The sequence below is a fragment of the Ctenopharyngodon idella genome, chromosome 3, assembly GCF_019924925.1.
Source record: "Ctenopharyngodon idella isolate HZGC_01 chromosome 3, HZGC01, whole genome shotgun sequence".
NCBI classification, from domain to species: domain Eukaryota; kingdom Metazoa; phylum Chordata; class Actinopteri; order Cypriniformes; family Xenocyprididae; genus Ctenopharyngodon; species Ctenopharyngodon idella.
The window spans coordinates 26,497,324-26,510,386 of NC_067222.1; the positions used below are offsets into that span (position 1 = coordinate 26,497,324).

Below are 13,063 nucleotides of genomic sequence, written 5' to 3' on the forward strand. Positions count from 1 at the left end.
AACATACAGTCAAACCAAAATTTATTCAGACACCTTTAACATTTCATTCATTAATACAGTTTATTCACAAAAAATGGTAATAAAATATGACAAGATCTCAGAGTTAAACTGTGTCAGAAAAAATTAATCTTAATTATGTCAGATAACACTTAAGCAAAACATGGTCAGGTCAAAGTGTCTGAATAATTTTTGGTTCCAAATTTTTATCAATTTTACTGGTAGTCCACTGTATGAAGAATTTTTGGGTATAATATGTCACAGTTTACTTTATTTTGCTTTCCTCACTTACATAAATGAACTATAGTGTCCTGCACCCACTAAAAATATCAAATATATCAAAAATGTCTGAATAATTTTTGGTTTGACTGTACGTTTTAGTCTGGGACTAAGCTTGAGCCTTGTCTGTGAAACTGGGGGTAAATGTAATAAAAGAAATGGTTCGACTCTAATTGAAGTGCCTGAAAAAATCTCTTGTCTCCTTCGTCTGGTGCAAATGTCACTTCTCTGACATTTTCAGTTATCATTATTATTATTTTTTTTTTTAACTTTTGTTTTGTTTTTCCAGGCTAAGTATTAATGTAAGGGTTTTAGTGTGCTGAAGTCTAAAAGTAATTAAATAATTTAATAAGACCATTTTAATATTTAATGTCATTCAATGTTAGAATACAAATTGTTGTGGAAAAGTACTTTCAAGCTCAAAGTTCAGCAGGAGAAATGGCTGTTCAAATGTGCACAGATATTTCCTGTTTTCAAAATATTACTGGTGTATCCAAAATGGTCAATATTTATGATAATCTTTTTAATTGTCTTCTTTTATTATTCTTTATATATTATTATTCTTTTACATGTTATTGATTTCTTTAATCATTTATTTTCTACTATATGCTCTGATATGTTTGATTATTTCCAAATGTAAGATCTTTGTTTTTTCTTCTGTGCTGTAAGATTAAGTGGGTACATGTTTTATTAGAATTGATTATGTGATGTACCTTTGTATCAAAATATGTCCGTTTCCATCTCTGCAGACATGAGATAATGCAAGATCTGCAGTTTTCTCTTAACTCTTTCATGCATGGTGTCCACTACAGTGGACAGATATTTGGAAGCCATTTTTAACCATTTAGGTTGTAGTACCATGTCCCAGCCACCAAGTGGTGAATACCCAAAGCCTTGTCTACGATTTAATTAGTGTCTTTGTATCTCTTTGTTTTTTTGAGATATTGCATTATATAATCGAAAGGCGGAGGGAAGAGGAGATGCACCAAGTACCTCAGGAATAAGTTTTAAATCCTTTTATTCTCAGACAACCAGACAGGTACAAAAAATATTTTTCAGCTAAATAGGATGTAAGAAATACTTTTATCCAGATTTTAACAATATTTTTCTTGTACATTTTTTTTTTTCTGTGACAGAAAATACATCTGTCCACTCCAGTGGATGTCATGCGCCAAAGGGTATATGCCTGTTAATTGGGCCTATATATAGATTCCTCCTTATTTATATGTTTTAGTTAAAATTATGATATAATTTACACAGGTTTATCAAACTATTCAAGCGTAAGAAGTACTGGTATATAGAAACCTATAAACAGGAGTCTGATAAAATGACGGCTTTTGCATCTGAAGTCTTCTTATTTTTATTCATACATTTGCTCTATATTCAATATATTCAAAAAACATGTTTTTTTTTTTTTGTTTTTTTTTTCCAGATCAATCATGATTTCTATTGAATCACTTTTTATACCGCATGGTGCGCGGTGTCCACTACAGTGGACAGATATGTAACTCCCTCAAAATAAAATTTATTGGGGGAACGTTTTTGGCATGATTTTTCACTTGTTTAAAAGTAAAAACAAACATTTAAAAATTACTTTGTAATTTAATTAGTGCATGAAAGGGTTAAAGGAATAGTTCACTTTCAAATAAAAATTTCCTGATAATTTACTCACCCCCATGTCATCCAAGATGTCCATGTCCTTCTTTCTTTAGTCGAAAAGAAATTAAGGTTTTTGATGAAAACATTCCAGGATTTTTCGCCTTATAGTGGACTTCAATGGTCTCCAAACGGTTGAAGTTCAAAATTACAGTTTTAGTGCAGCTTCAAAGGGCTTTAAACGATACCAGACGAGGAATAAGGGTCTTACCTAGCGAAACGATCGGTCATTTTCTAAAAAAAAAAAAAAATCAAAATGTATATGCTTTATCGGCACAAACGATCGCATCACAAGTGCTTCCACCAGAACGCGATTCTGTATTCTTCAAAAAGCTTACGCTAAATGTCCTACGCCTTCCCTATTCAACTTACGGAAAAAACGGAACTGGCGCCACGTTCGTTACGTAAGTTGAATAGGGAAGGCGTTGGACATACAGCGTAAGCTTTTTGAAGAATACAGAATCGCGTTCCGGTGGAAGCACTTGGGAGCGTTTGGAGACTATTGAAGTCCACTATGAGGAGAAAAATCCTGGAATGTTTTCATCAAAAACCTTAATTTCTTTTAGGCTGAAGAAAGAAGGACATGGACATCTTGGATGACATGGGGGTGAGTAAATTATCAGGAAATTTTTATTTGAAAGTGGACTAATCCTTTAAAGGTCTTAAAGGTGTGAAAACAACACCTCGTATTTTCATCTATCTTTGACATTTGACCAGTCACTCTGACCTAGCCGTTACACCAGCTATGATAATTTAATTGCTCATATTTTTTCTCTTCACTTCTAGCTCTGGCTGCTTCTATACTTCTATTTCTGCTTCATCTCTTCCTTACATTCTGCAAATATCTTACTACTTTTGTTCTTCCTTTCTCTATACTCTGATCTTCACAATCTTCATCTGTTACTCTGGATTCAACTGTTTACTTGATTAATTTGTTTGTCTCTATAACTTTACATTTTTGCTTAATAAATTTATTATTCCTTATTCAAAATTTATCTCTGACATAATCATTGCTGGATCTCATTGCATCAGTTATGTTATTTAACTTTCCCCACAGTCAATTTACATGTCATTGGTGCAACATTGTTTAATGTTTGTGTGGAACATTTTTTTATCCAGAAAAAAGAAAGAAAGAATGATTGTACTGATTTTAGTCAGATAATGCCACTGATACCATTTTAGAAAAATGATCTTTTATGACAATGTCACAGTTGTTACAAACCTTGCATCCTCTGTGAAATAAAATAAAGATGAAGTCAAGTAATAAGTATCAAGGTATTGTCTTATGGCAGAAAATGGAATGAAACTGAATTCAAGACTTTAACATTTGGTAAGTCAGAAGTCATATTTCTGAGACTGGTCTAGACCCAATGAACATTGGATTCAGTGTTGTATCTTCATTAGAGTTGAATAGCATTTCTGCAGCAGCATGAAGTAGAATCCTCAAATGCAGTCATTAAAGGAAACAAATGTCTCTCAAATGGTTTTTCTGCCACTTACATTAGACATTAACAATCGGATTTCACTCCCATCTATTATGGCTAGTGATTGCTTCGTTGACTCATACCACTAAAGACTTCATATTATGAAGGCCAGAGGCAAATGAAATCATTTTGTACCTTTATAACCAATAAAAACAATACAAGACAACAGCTTCTTTCTTAATACTTTTGTGGTAATGCCTTTCAAATATAAGATGAAAAAAAAAAAAAGAAAAACAGCAGCTTTAACTTTATTTTTACTGAACTCAACATCTTTTGAGAAATTCAAATCTTAAAAAATGAATTACTCCATGTTTCAATATAAAGTCACATTCATCCTTCTTGAATCCATATATGAACAAGGGTTTCGATACACAGGAGAATCATTGCCAAAATCATATTTGTCCTGGTGCAACAGTACGTATGTCACTGTACGGCCCATAACGGCCAAATATATCCTTTCCCACAACGATGAAACACAGTCGTTTATCTCCTTTGCAGTCAGACACCTTGCAGGCCATAGGAAGAGGCATGGCTTTGATCACTCCGAGGCACTTCCATTCAGAAAAAGTGCCGTTTTTGTGTTCATGGGAAACATAAATGTAGTAGGAATCCATCTCAGCTACATGGGGATCTTTCCGATCAACGTTCCATGCGATGCCTAGTTCTTGTGCACTTCCAATCCGAGCTAGTTTCACCACTGGCTTCTGGGGCAAGTTATGAGAGGCAGCTACAACCGGAAGCTCCTTGGGGAATGGAGTGGCCGGAAAAGGATGGAGTTTGGAGTGCCAGTCCTCCTTTTAAAGAAAGGTATAAACTGAAATGTTATGGCTGTTAAGACATAAAACTTAGTGGTGTATTAGCACATACAAAAGATTTGCTTACCTTTTCCAACTGTACTGGAGAACTGACACGGTGCTCCTCCGTAACACTCTGTTTTTCTTCTGTTCATTCAAGAAAATGACAGTGAAAAAAGACTTGTTAATATCTTGAAAAAAATAAATAAAAACAAACATGATAAACTCAATGGCATCATACCTTTAATGGTTTTGGGTGGCGTACTTGAAGGTTTCGATTGTTCTGGTTTTGAAGGTACCAATTTCTGCAGGGCACATATGTGAAAATAAAACTACTATGAAGCAGTCTGAAAATGTTGCAAAATGACAGAGAGCATAATGGCGTACCTGAACCGGTGGCTGGGTAACCAGGCTCTCTTCATTCAGTCTGGCTGCTGAACCAGAGCAAAAACACATCATACAGTCAATACAACAGCTCATTGTTTATAACGTCATCTGACTTTAATTTAAGATCAAATACCTCTGTCTTCGTCCGTAAGGTCAACGACCTGTTTCTTAGACCGCTAAAATGAAAAGAGAACAGTTTTCTCAATTTTAATCTATTGTCTCCAACACCATGCCATCGCAAATCACATGAGACATGTTACAAATCTTATACAAGAATAAACAAATGCCAATTAATGATTGATAATACATTGAAGACAATGACAGAAACATTTACCAAGCTCTGCCAGAACCCTTTCTTTGGTCTTCTCAATGTGGACATCATACAGTCATTGACTATTAGAGCAAAAACAATCATTTTAATGTGTTAAATTACAAACGTTTGACATTGTTGAAGCTAGAATACTATGATGATAATAGCAACAAGACCTGCTGATGACACTGAAGCGTTGTCACTGAAACAGCCTCCGTTGACTGAACTTCTGGTAAAAAAAAAATATTGCATGAAATTAGAATTCTGCACTCCAACAAGACATTCAAAAGTGATTTCAGCACTTTCTGCGAATTTCCATTTCCCTTGTTTTTACATTTCATTACCCAACGCTCACTTAAAATTAAAAACACTAATTTAATAGCACTGATGCCTAAATCTCATTATAATCGTATTATGAGGGTGCATGTAAACGTAGTCAATGTTTCAAAACCATAAGAAGAGTCACGATGCCTTACTTATAGTTGTTCTTCCAAACATATTGTAGTATGCTCATCATGGTTTTAGTGCTATGGTTTTATTTGATTTTAATATTAAAAGTATTATTATTATTATATTTAAATCACTATAAGGCAGTGTTGTATGAAGAATGTTTCACATCTCAGATACATTTGTCGACAGTAGAGCCGAGCACCTGCAGTTTCTGTCCATCACACTTGAGGTCTTACAATGGATCGTGATTGTGGTAATTCAACAATTAAGCAGATGGCTAGGATAACAAATAGCTGTAATCATTGGTTTGAATAAGTCTGGTTTGTTGGCCTTGGTACACAAACATTAAGTGGCAATGAACGCCTTTCCAGTGAAGCACACTAGTTTATAAGGCTGCAACAGTCACACATGAAAGTGAAGGAACGCCACTCAGCATGAAGCACCTCAGGGAAAGAAAAGAAATGGAAAGGTGCCAAGACTGCAGCCTTGATTCATTACTGAATTAAAAACAACCAACCGAAAAGAAAGAAGTCCACAGGGGGACCACTGAGATGATTTCACTTTGATCATTCTATTAGATTAAACAGTATATTTCAGCGATTGTCATTCAAGCAGCAGGCTCACTGCCTCATTCTCCTAACAGAATTTAAAAACCATCGGTCTGCAGCATAAGTGTATTCAGTTTCTACACCAAAATTAACACAGAATTTAACAACAAATCCCCCTTCAAGGGCCATATTTTATTGAATTGGTGGCATTTATGTATTATGAATAAAGTTTGTAATGTCTAAGATACTGCAGAATACCTTGACATATTGATTATTGGTTCGGCTGGAGAGATGCATCGTTGTGTCTGGCCAGGAGGAGGACTCAAAGAAGGGGGAGACTGTTAAAAAGATCAAGATGACACAACAGTGATGAGTTATATATAAATATGACAATAAAAGACAGCTTCATAAATTTCTTTCAATTATGATAATCAAACCAAAAACATCTCATAATCTTGTTCATACCTGACTATGAGAAATCTCTAAGGATCTGAATTTTCTGATATATGCAAATACCGCATCTCCTCTTCGTTTTATCTTCCTTACATGGGCCTGAAAATAAAATAGGGTTGAATTGACATAGAAAATGTGTATGGTGGTTATGGCATACCGCCGCTACAGTCATATGGACAGTTTAATACGCATATCCTTCAATAAGGTCAAATGCAAATGAACTACTGAAGTCCACAGAAATGGGGATTCTGGTCACTTACTTCCAGTTTCTTGATTCTGGCATCATACCGTGGTTCACTATTCACCTCACCGATTCTCTCCAACAAATTTTTCATCTTCAAGTCAGATTGCTCCACTGCAGCCCCAACTTTATCTGATATAATTCTTTCAATCTATCAATAAACAAATTACAAATGGTGAGATGATATGCAATGTCTTGAAATAGTGACAAGTGTACAGCAGGTTTGTGCACCACTGAGAACAGAATTTGAAGTGAGGTAACAACAAATAATTTTTTTTTTTTTGATTAAGAACAGAGAAAATAATACTGTAATTTTTTTGCATGGTTCTGCTGCTAGGCTGATTATTTTTTTTATGTTGTAACAGTCCATGTTTCTTAAAGGAAGAAGGTTTCTTAAGCTTAAGAAGGTAGAATAATTTCATTTACAACTCAAATTTATTTGCAAAGTAGCCAGGTAATAAGTAGAATAATGTATAGTCTGTCAGACAATTTTAAAAAATAAAAAAGATCTGATCAAGATGATGCATCTCAAAGGGTTTATCCTAAAGAATAAAATGTTACAAAATCACCCCTGTACACCTGACATACTGTAAATAAATTAGCTTTAAACCTGGCATGAAACAGAAGTTGTGATAGTCTTTCCTTCCCTATTGTGCGTGAAATGGCTTCTCAAACAAGAAAAAAATATATAGGACAGGACTTGATTTTGTCCACAGGGAATTAATTGTACGGTTGTGTTTTTGCTATTGCTGTGATCTCATGTGAGTGGCAGGCTGTCCCGACTTCACATCAGTAAACACGTCATCAGAGAAGGGAATAGATGAAGATTACATGAGCGCATGAATTATAATGAAATATAAATAATAATGTGTACGGATAAATAATTTATAATGAATGCTGCAATATTTCATAAAAAAATTAAGCAGTGTCCATTTTGATTTTACAGTGAACTTTATGGACTATGGTGGAAGAATAGGACATTTCCCAGAATGCTCTTTACCCTAAATGTCAATGTTAATTTTATATTAGTTATCTGAAAAAAATGGGGGTGCACATTTTATGCTGTATTAAAATAATAATCTTTTTGATTGTTATTTTGTGTTTTTACAGCACTGAAGTTATAGTGTTAGTTCACCCAAAAAATGAAAATTCTGTCATTATTTACTCAACCGCATGTCGTTTCAAACTCATAAGACTTTCGTTCATCTTCGAAACACAAATGAAGATCTCTTTAATGAAGTCTGAGAGCTTTCGGTCCCTTCATTTACAGCCTATGCAACTACCATTTTCCAACGCGCGTTCACGCAACGTCTTCTCTCACGTCAATACAACACGCATGTGTCGTGGTGCTCACGTAAATGCGCATTGAAGATTAATATTTTGTAAATAAAGCGGTAAATTATGTATTTTTGCGCAAACAACGCACTCACGTCACTTTATAAAATTGAGGTTAACCCAATGGAGTCACATGGATTACTTTAATGATGTCTTTACTACCTTTCTGGGGCTTGAAAGTGGCATTTGTGTAAACTGTCAATGGAGGGACAGAAATGTCTCAGGTTTCATTAAAAAGACCTTTATTTGTGTTCCAAAGATGAACGAATGTCTTGCGGGTTTGGGACGACATGAGGGTGAATAATTAATGACAGAATTTTCATTTTTGGGTGAACTAAGACTTTAAGACAGATGAATGTCCATTCAATTGAGAAATAAAAAAATTCAGTATTTTCACTTTGGTGTAACTGTATGGGATTTCTTAGAATTGCAGTTCGGTACATTATTCCTGTCCATAATCAACATCCTGTGTCACTTGTGGCCAATTCATGATTAATTCCAGGTCATGAACTAAGAGACTTTTGCACATCTGTAGTGTAAAGTACAATAGAAGTATTTTCATTTCAAAGAGTAAGATGAAAAAAAAAAAAAAAAAAACTTATTAAATCCTTTGACATGTCATTCTCATCGTTGAAGAATAACATCCAAGGGACGTAAATGACAAACTTGCCTCGGACCGAGGGAGCTTGTTCGCTCTCTGCCCACTGTCTTGTGCCGAATCCTCTTCATATCGGCTCCTTTTCATGCCTGAGCTGTAAAGACATAAGCTCATTTTATTTTGAGTATTACACATTATAATGGAAACCAAACCAAATTAGTGATAGAATGAATCATTAGTAACTTCACCACAGTCAATGTAAACATCTGCACTTCGTTTGAATTTAACCAAAGATTCAATCGTAGCCATTTTATTTATCTTTACTAATACAATAATTTAGCACAGAACAGTTAATCGAAGACAATTCTATGCCTTTTCCTTCAAAATCAATGAATCGCTTTCTATATATAAACATCTACTCTGAATGAAACAAGCAACCCGGAAGTGACGTGCATTAACAGCATATGGCAGCAACAACAAGAGCTCTCTAGTTAAAAGCGGTACCGACACTTCTAGTTGTTTAAATGTTAAACGGCCTTATCGCAAGTTAAATTTGACCATGACGAACCAGACTCCACGGTTACCACTGCAGCTAACACTGATGCTAAGATTTACTCCACTATCCTGGTTCAGAGTAAACAAAGCAATATGCGATCCAAATGGCTTACTAAATCTGCTGGCCTTAAAATTGAGCTTTCTGTGACCATGCAGTCATATTACAACGCGTTTTCGAAAACACTGACTCTAGCGCTTGCCATACAACGCGCGTAACAAACTCCAAACGGAGCCCGCGAATGCTATCTGTGACACCGCGTGCATTGTGTCTTCTCAACAAAACAAAAACAACTAACCTGGAGTGCAGAATACCGAATGTGTCGCAAGTAGTGGTCAGCTTATTGTGTATTGTCCCTGTAGGGGATTTCCTGTTTCTTTAAATAATATAAGTCCCGCCACGAAAGGTAGTGGGTAAGCGATGCACGCTTTGTGAATGAATCGTTTTTTGAGTCGGATCTTTGCAATGAATCATTTGAACCGGTTCACAAAAACGGTCTGAAAGATTCGTTCACGAGGATTTCACTGATGGAGCGGCAAGCAAGCTGAATAACAGAAATGATACAAACATGGTTTTATTTGTAAATGAAGTAGTATAAAAACTTTTTTGTAAGATATTTTAGTATTATAATTTAAATTCAAATTATATTTAGTTTATACACTAACGCAATTTTTAATAATAATAATAAAAAAATTGCCTATGTCTATGGCTTTATCTGAACGTAGAAAGCACCTTCTCAACAGATAAGCAGAAAAGTAGTGCCAGTAGTGTTGTTTTCTCGCGCTCGTATTTCGTATTGGGTTTTGCCTACAAAAACACGTCATCCCTGAGGTACTCTATTGGCTCGGCTGGGGGAGTTACCCCACCCCCCAAATCAAATTGCTTAGCTGCCTGATTGTAATCTACATTAACTGTTCTCCTCAGTTTGGTCACACACGTAACAAAAGTACGTAACACCAAAAAAGCTCATAAAAACATCGCAATGAACCAAATTCATGTTGACCCCTTAAAAAGCGCCACCCTGCGGTTGGAGATGTTTTTGCAGACTGTTGACGTCTCTGTCCCATATAGGTTCTGTGAGTGCAGTCCCACGCACACATTTTACAGTGTGAGGCTTGCTCAGAAACATAATGACACGTTTCCCCTTCTAAAAATGTCTTTGATTGAGATATAAAATATTATGGCCCAGGTGCACCCTAGGGCCCTACAAGGCATTACGTTTCACATCAAACCTCTTAGTGGGGTGCAACAAATAATTACTGTATGCTGCTATGCCACTGTGTGGGAAAGTATAACATTTCCATTTAATGATTCTGAAACTACACTTAGTGTAGTTGAATTCACACTACAGAAGTGTGTACTGTTATAATGTTAATAGTACAGGGGCCATAACTACCCTTGAGACAGACTGTTCCTGTTTACTCAAAATAGTTTATTTTTTTTTTTTTTTTTTATCAATGACCATTACTTTATTATGTTTTACTTTTGGTTTTCCTCAATTTTGGTATTTGGTTGCATTCTGGCATATATCATTCTGGAATTGATTTTGAGTTTTGTGGGTATAAGTTTGTGTATATCTCCAAGCAGGCTTTCTGTAATTTTTGGTTGCACGGTCTTGCTGTAACTGCTCACATTTTCTTTGTTTTGCATTGCAGGGGCATTCACTTTGTATACTTCTCAAACAGACATGATACCGCTTCCCTGCATTCACGCATGACTCTATGCAGCACCACAGTAGATAGTATTAAGCTGAAATAAAAAACCCCTCAGGGAAAACCCAGAGCTGCAGTTTGAGCGTGAACATTGCTTGATATATTATATATATATTCAGTCAAACCAAAAATTATTCAGACATTTTTGATATATTTTACTGGTGGGTGCAGGACACTATAGTTCATTTATGTAAGTGAGGAGAGCAAAATAAAGTAATCTGTGACATACCCAAAAAGTCTTCATACAGTGGACTACCAGTAAAATTGATAAAAATTTGGAACCAAAAATTATTCAGACACTTTGACCTGACCATGTTTTGCTATAGTGTTATCTGACATAATTATTTTTTTCTGACACAGTTTTACTCTGAGATCTTGTCATATTTTATTACCATTTTTTTTAAACCATAGTGAATAAACTGTATTAATGAATGGAATGTTCAAGATGTCTGAATAAATATTGGTTTGACTGTGTGTGTGTATATATATATAAATATATATTTATATAAAATGTGTGTGTGTGTGTGTATATATATATATATATATATATATATATATATATATGTATGTATGTATTAAAGTATATGCTGACAGTGTCCTGAAAATAAGGGCCAGTATGATGGTTGAAAGGACCAAAATAGGAGAGGTGCTTGGTTGCTCACATTTTGGGTTGTTTCTTGTTTGACATATAGAGCTAAAATAGAAACATTTGCAGATGTGTTAAAAAACTATACGTCAGCTAAGAACTTCACAGGCAGGAGGAGTGTGTTCTCCTTTGAGATGTAAAGACATCAGCCATGTTCTGCACCTGCTGTAGTAGTCTCCTAATATGAGTAAATCACGTTCATTGTGATTGCAGAAAACGAGAAGGCAAGGCAAGTTTATTTTGTAGAAGAAAATGGCCATTTGATCCTGTCCATGAGGATAATGGGAGTTGGGGGCTGACTGTGTGTTCTGACTCTGATAATCTTCCATGAGCTTGAGTCCTTCCCACGGAATCTGGTGACATCTCGCAAAGAGCTTTCCTATGAGTCATGCCTGTGGTTTGAATGCGTAGTTTGAATACACATATATATAGTGCAAGTCACGTTTACTGAAATGATTCAGAGGGGGGTATGATGCTAAAATAGAGAGCATATCATCATAATATGGTGCTGTTTGGGTGTTTTTCTTGAAGGGAGCATCCGAGGTTAGGAAAAAGCAATATTGTAGCCGATCATTAGTCAAGGATAATTTTTTCCTCCGTCCACATAATCATATTTATAGTAATTTATAGTCATACTATTATATAATCATTTTAATAGTAATAGTTAATTAAGGTTATGTCCAATATGCCATCTGTGAATACCTAACATTGCCACTGCATTTTTGATATATATATATATATATATATATATATATATATATATACACACACACACATAACTTTTTTGGTCTGGTTCTCAAGGGAGCACCTGGAGATGTTGCTTGGTACTCACACTTTGCTCTCCTCACTATCTTCTTTTCTCTCGAACATGGTAGATGATGATAATGATGTTTTTATTTGATTTTATTAACATTAATGACACAGACAACAGCAATAATATTAGGCTGCTATCACTTTAAGACGGAATGCACGCACGGACTGAATATACTGACACATCCGGTTTCTTTCTCAACTGTTCGCTAATGACTTAACCGAGAGAATACGTGCCGAGACAGGTATTTTGACATAATTTTGTGTGTATGTGTCCGTTCAAGCTAAAGTAAACGCGAAAGATGAATCAATTCGGTGTTCGAGCGCCATCTGAAACGCGCCTCTCTCTCTCTCTGCGTGCGCGCGCTTCTGGTGTGGCACAGATAACAGCTCGCGAGTCCCGATTTTCGCCTCTTCTTCCGCTTTTAAAAGGGTTTGAATATGTTAATTGGCGAGACAAAACACGTCCAAATGATAAACTTTCACTCTATGATGGTTAAATTTAGCAGTTAATCCGCGAATCTCATGCGTGCCGAACCGTTGGACCTTATCCGTACGGATCACGGATTAACTGCGATCCGTTGCACCCCTAATAATTAAAGAACACACTTATCATCATGATTGCTATCTTACCAGAGATGGAGAAAAGTCCTACTCCAGCAAGTAAGCGTGTCCCTGTGAGCCGGTCCCCAAAATGTTACTCAAAAGCGCTCTCCTCCATGTTTTCTGGTGCGCATCGTTTATTTTTACCACGCATGCGCAACTGCGCACCACTTATGTGCACCCTTGTATGGTAACACTTCAGTTTTT

General features: G+C 35.7%; 1 protein-coding gene across 6 annotated transcripts; it reads right to left on the reverse strand.

The window, feature by feature from the left end:
* Positions 1 to 3,106: 3,106 nt before the first annotated feature.
* atf7ip2 (activating transcription factor 7 interacting protein 2) lies at positions 3,107 to 12,910 on the reverse strand. 6 transcript variants are annotated; one of them, XM_051887851.1, is made up of 12 exons: positions 12,887 to 12,910; positions 8,605 to 8,686; positions 6,619 to 6,750; positions 6,371 to 6,457; positions 6,164 to 6,243; positions 5,084 to 5,136; positions 4,932 to 4,990; positions 4,731 to 4,773; positions 4,598 to 4,644; positions 4,452 to 4,515; positions 4,299 to 4,357; positions 3,107 to 4,210 (listed from the first exon to the last, which is right to left on the reverse strand). In XM_051887851.1, exons 2-12 carry the CDS (start codon positions 8,677 to 8,679, stop codon positions 3,809 to 3,811), a joined length of 1,101 nt encoding a protein of 366 aa, XP_051743811.1. In that variant the 5' UTR covers positions 8,680 to 8,686; positions 12,887 to 12,910; the 3' UTR covers positions 3,107 to 3,808. The 6 variants fall into 6 exon arrangements, with proteins under 6 accessions (XP_051743811.1, XP_051743812.1, XP_051743808.1 ...); XM_051887852.1 differs by lacking the exon at positions 12,887 to 12,910 and adding an exon at positions 9,384 to 9,561 and having other exon boundaries at positions 4,598 to 4,641; XM_051887848.1 differs by lacking the exon at positions 12,887 to 12,910 and adding an exon at positions 9,201 to 9,292.
* Between the last annotated feature and the right edge of the window lie 153 nt (positions 12,911 to 13,063).

Excerpts from the sequence above, each read along its gene's own strand:
- atf7ip2 (XM_051887851.1), bottom strand. The coding sequence starts at position 8,679 with ATGAAAAGGAGCCGATATGAAGAGGATTCGGCACAAGACAGTGGGCAG. Across the intron at positions 6,458-6,618 it reads CCAGAATCAAGAAACTGGAA|GCCCATGTAAGGAAGATAAA; the intron begins GTAAGTGACCAG and ends TTTTATTTTCAG. Across the intron at positions 6,244-6,370 it reads TAGAGATTTCTCATAGTCAG|TCTCCCCCTTCTTTGAGTCC; the intron begins GTATGAACAAGA and ends TCTTTTTAACAG.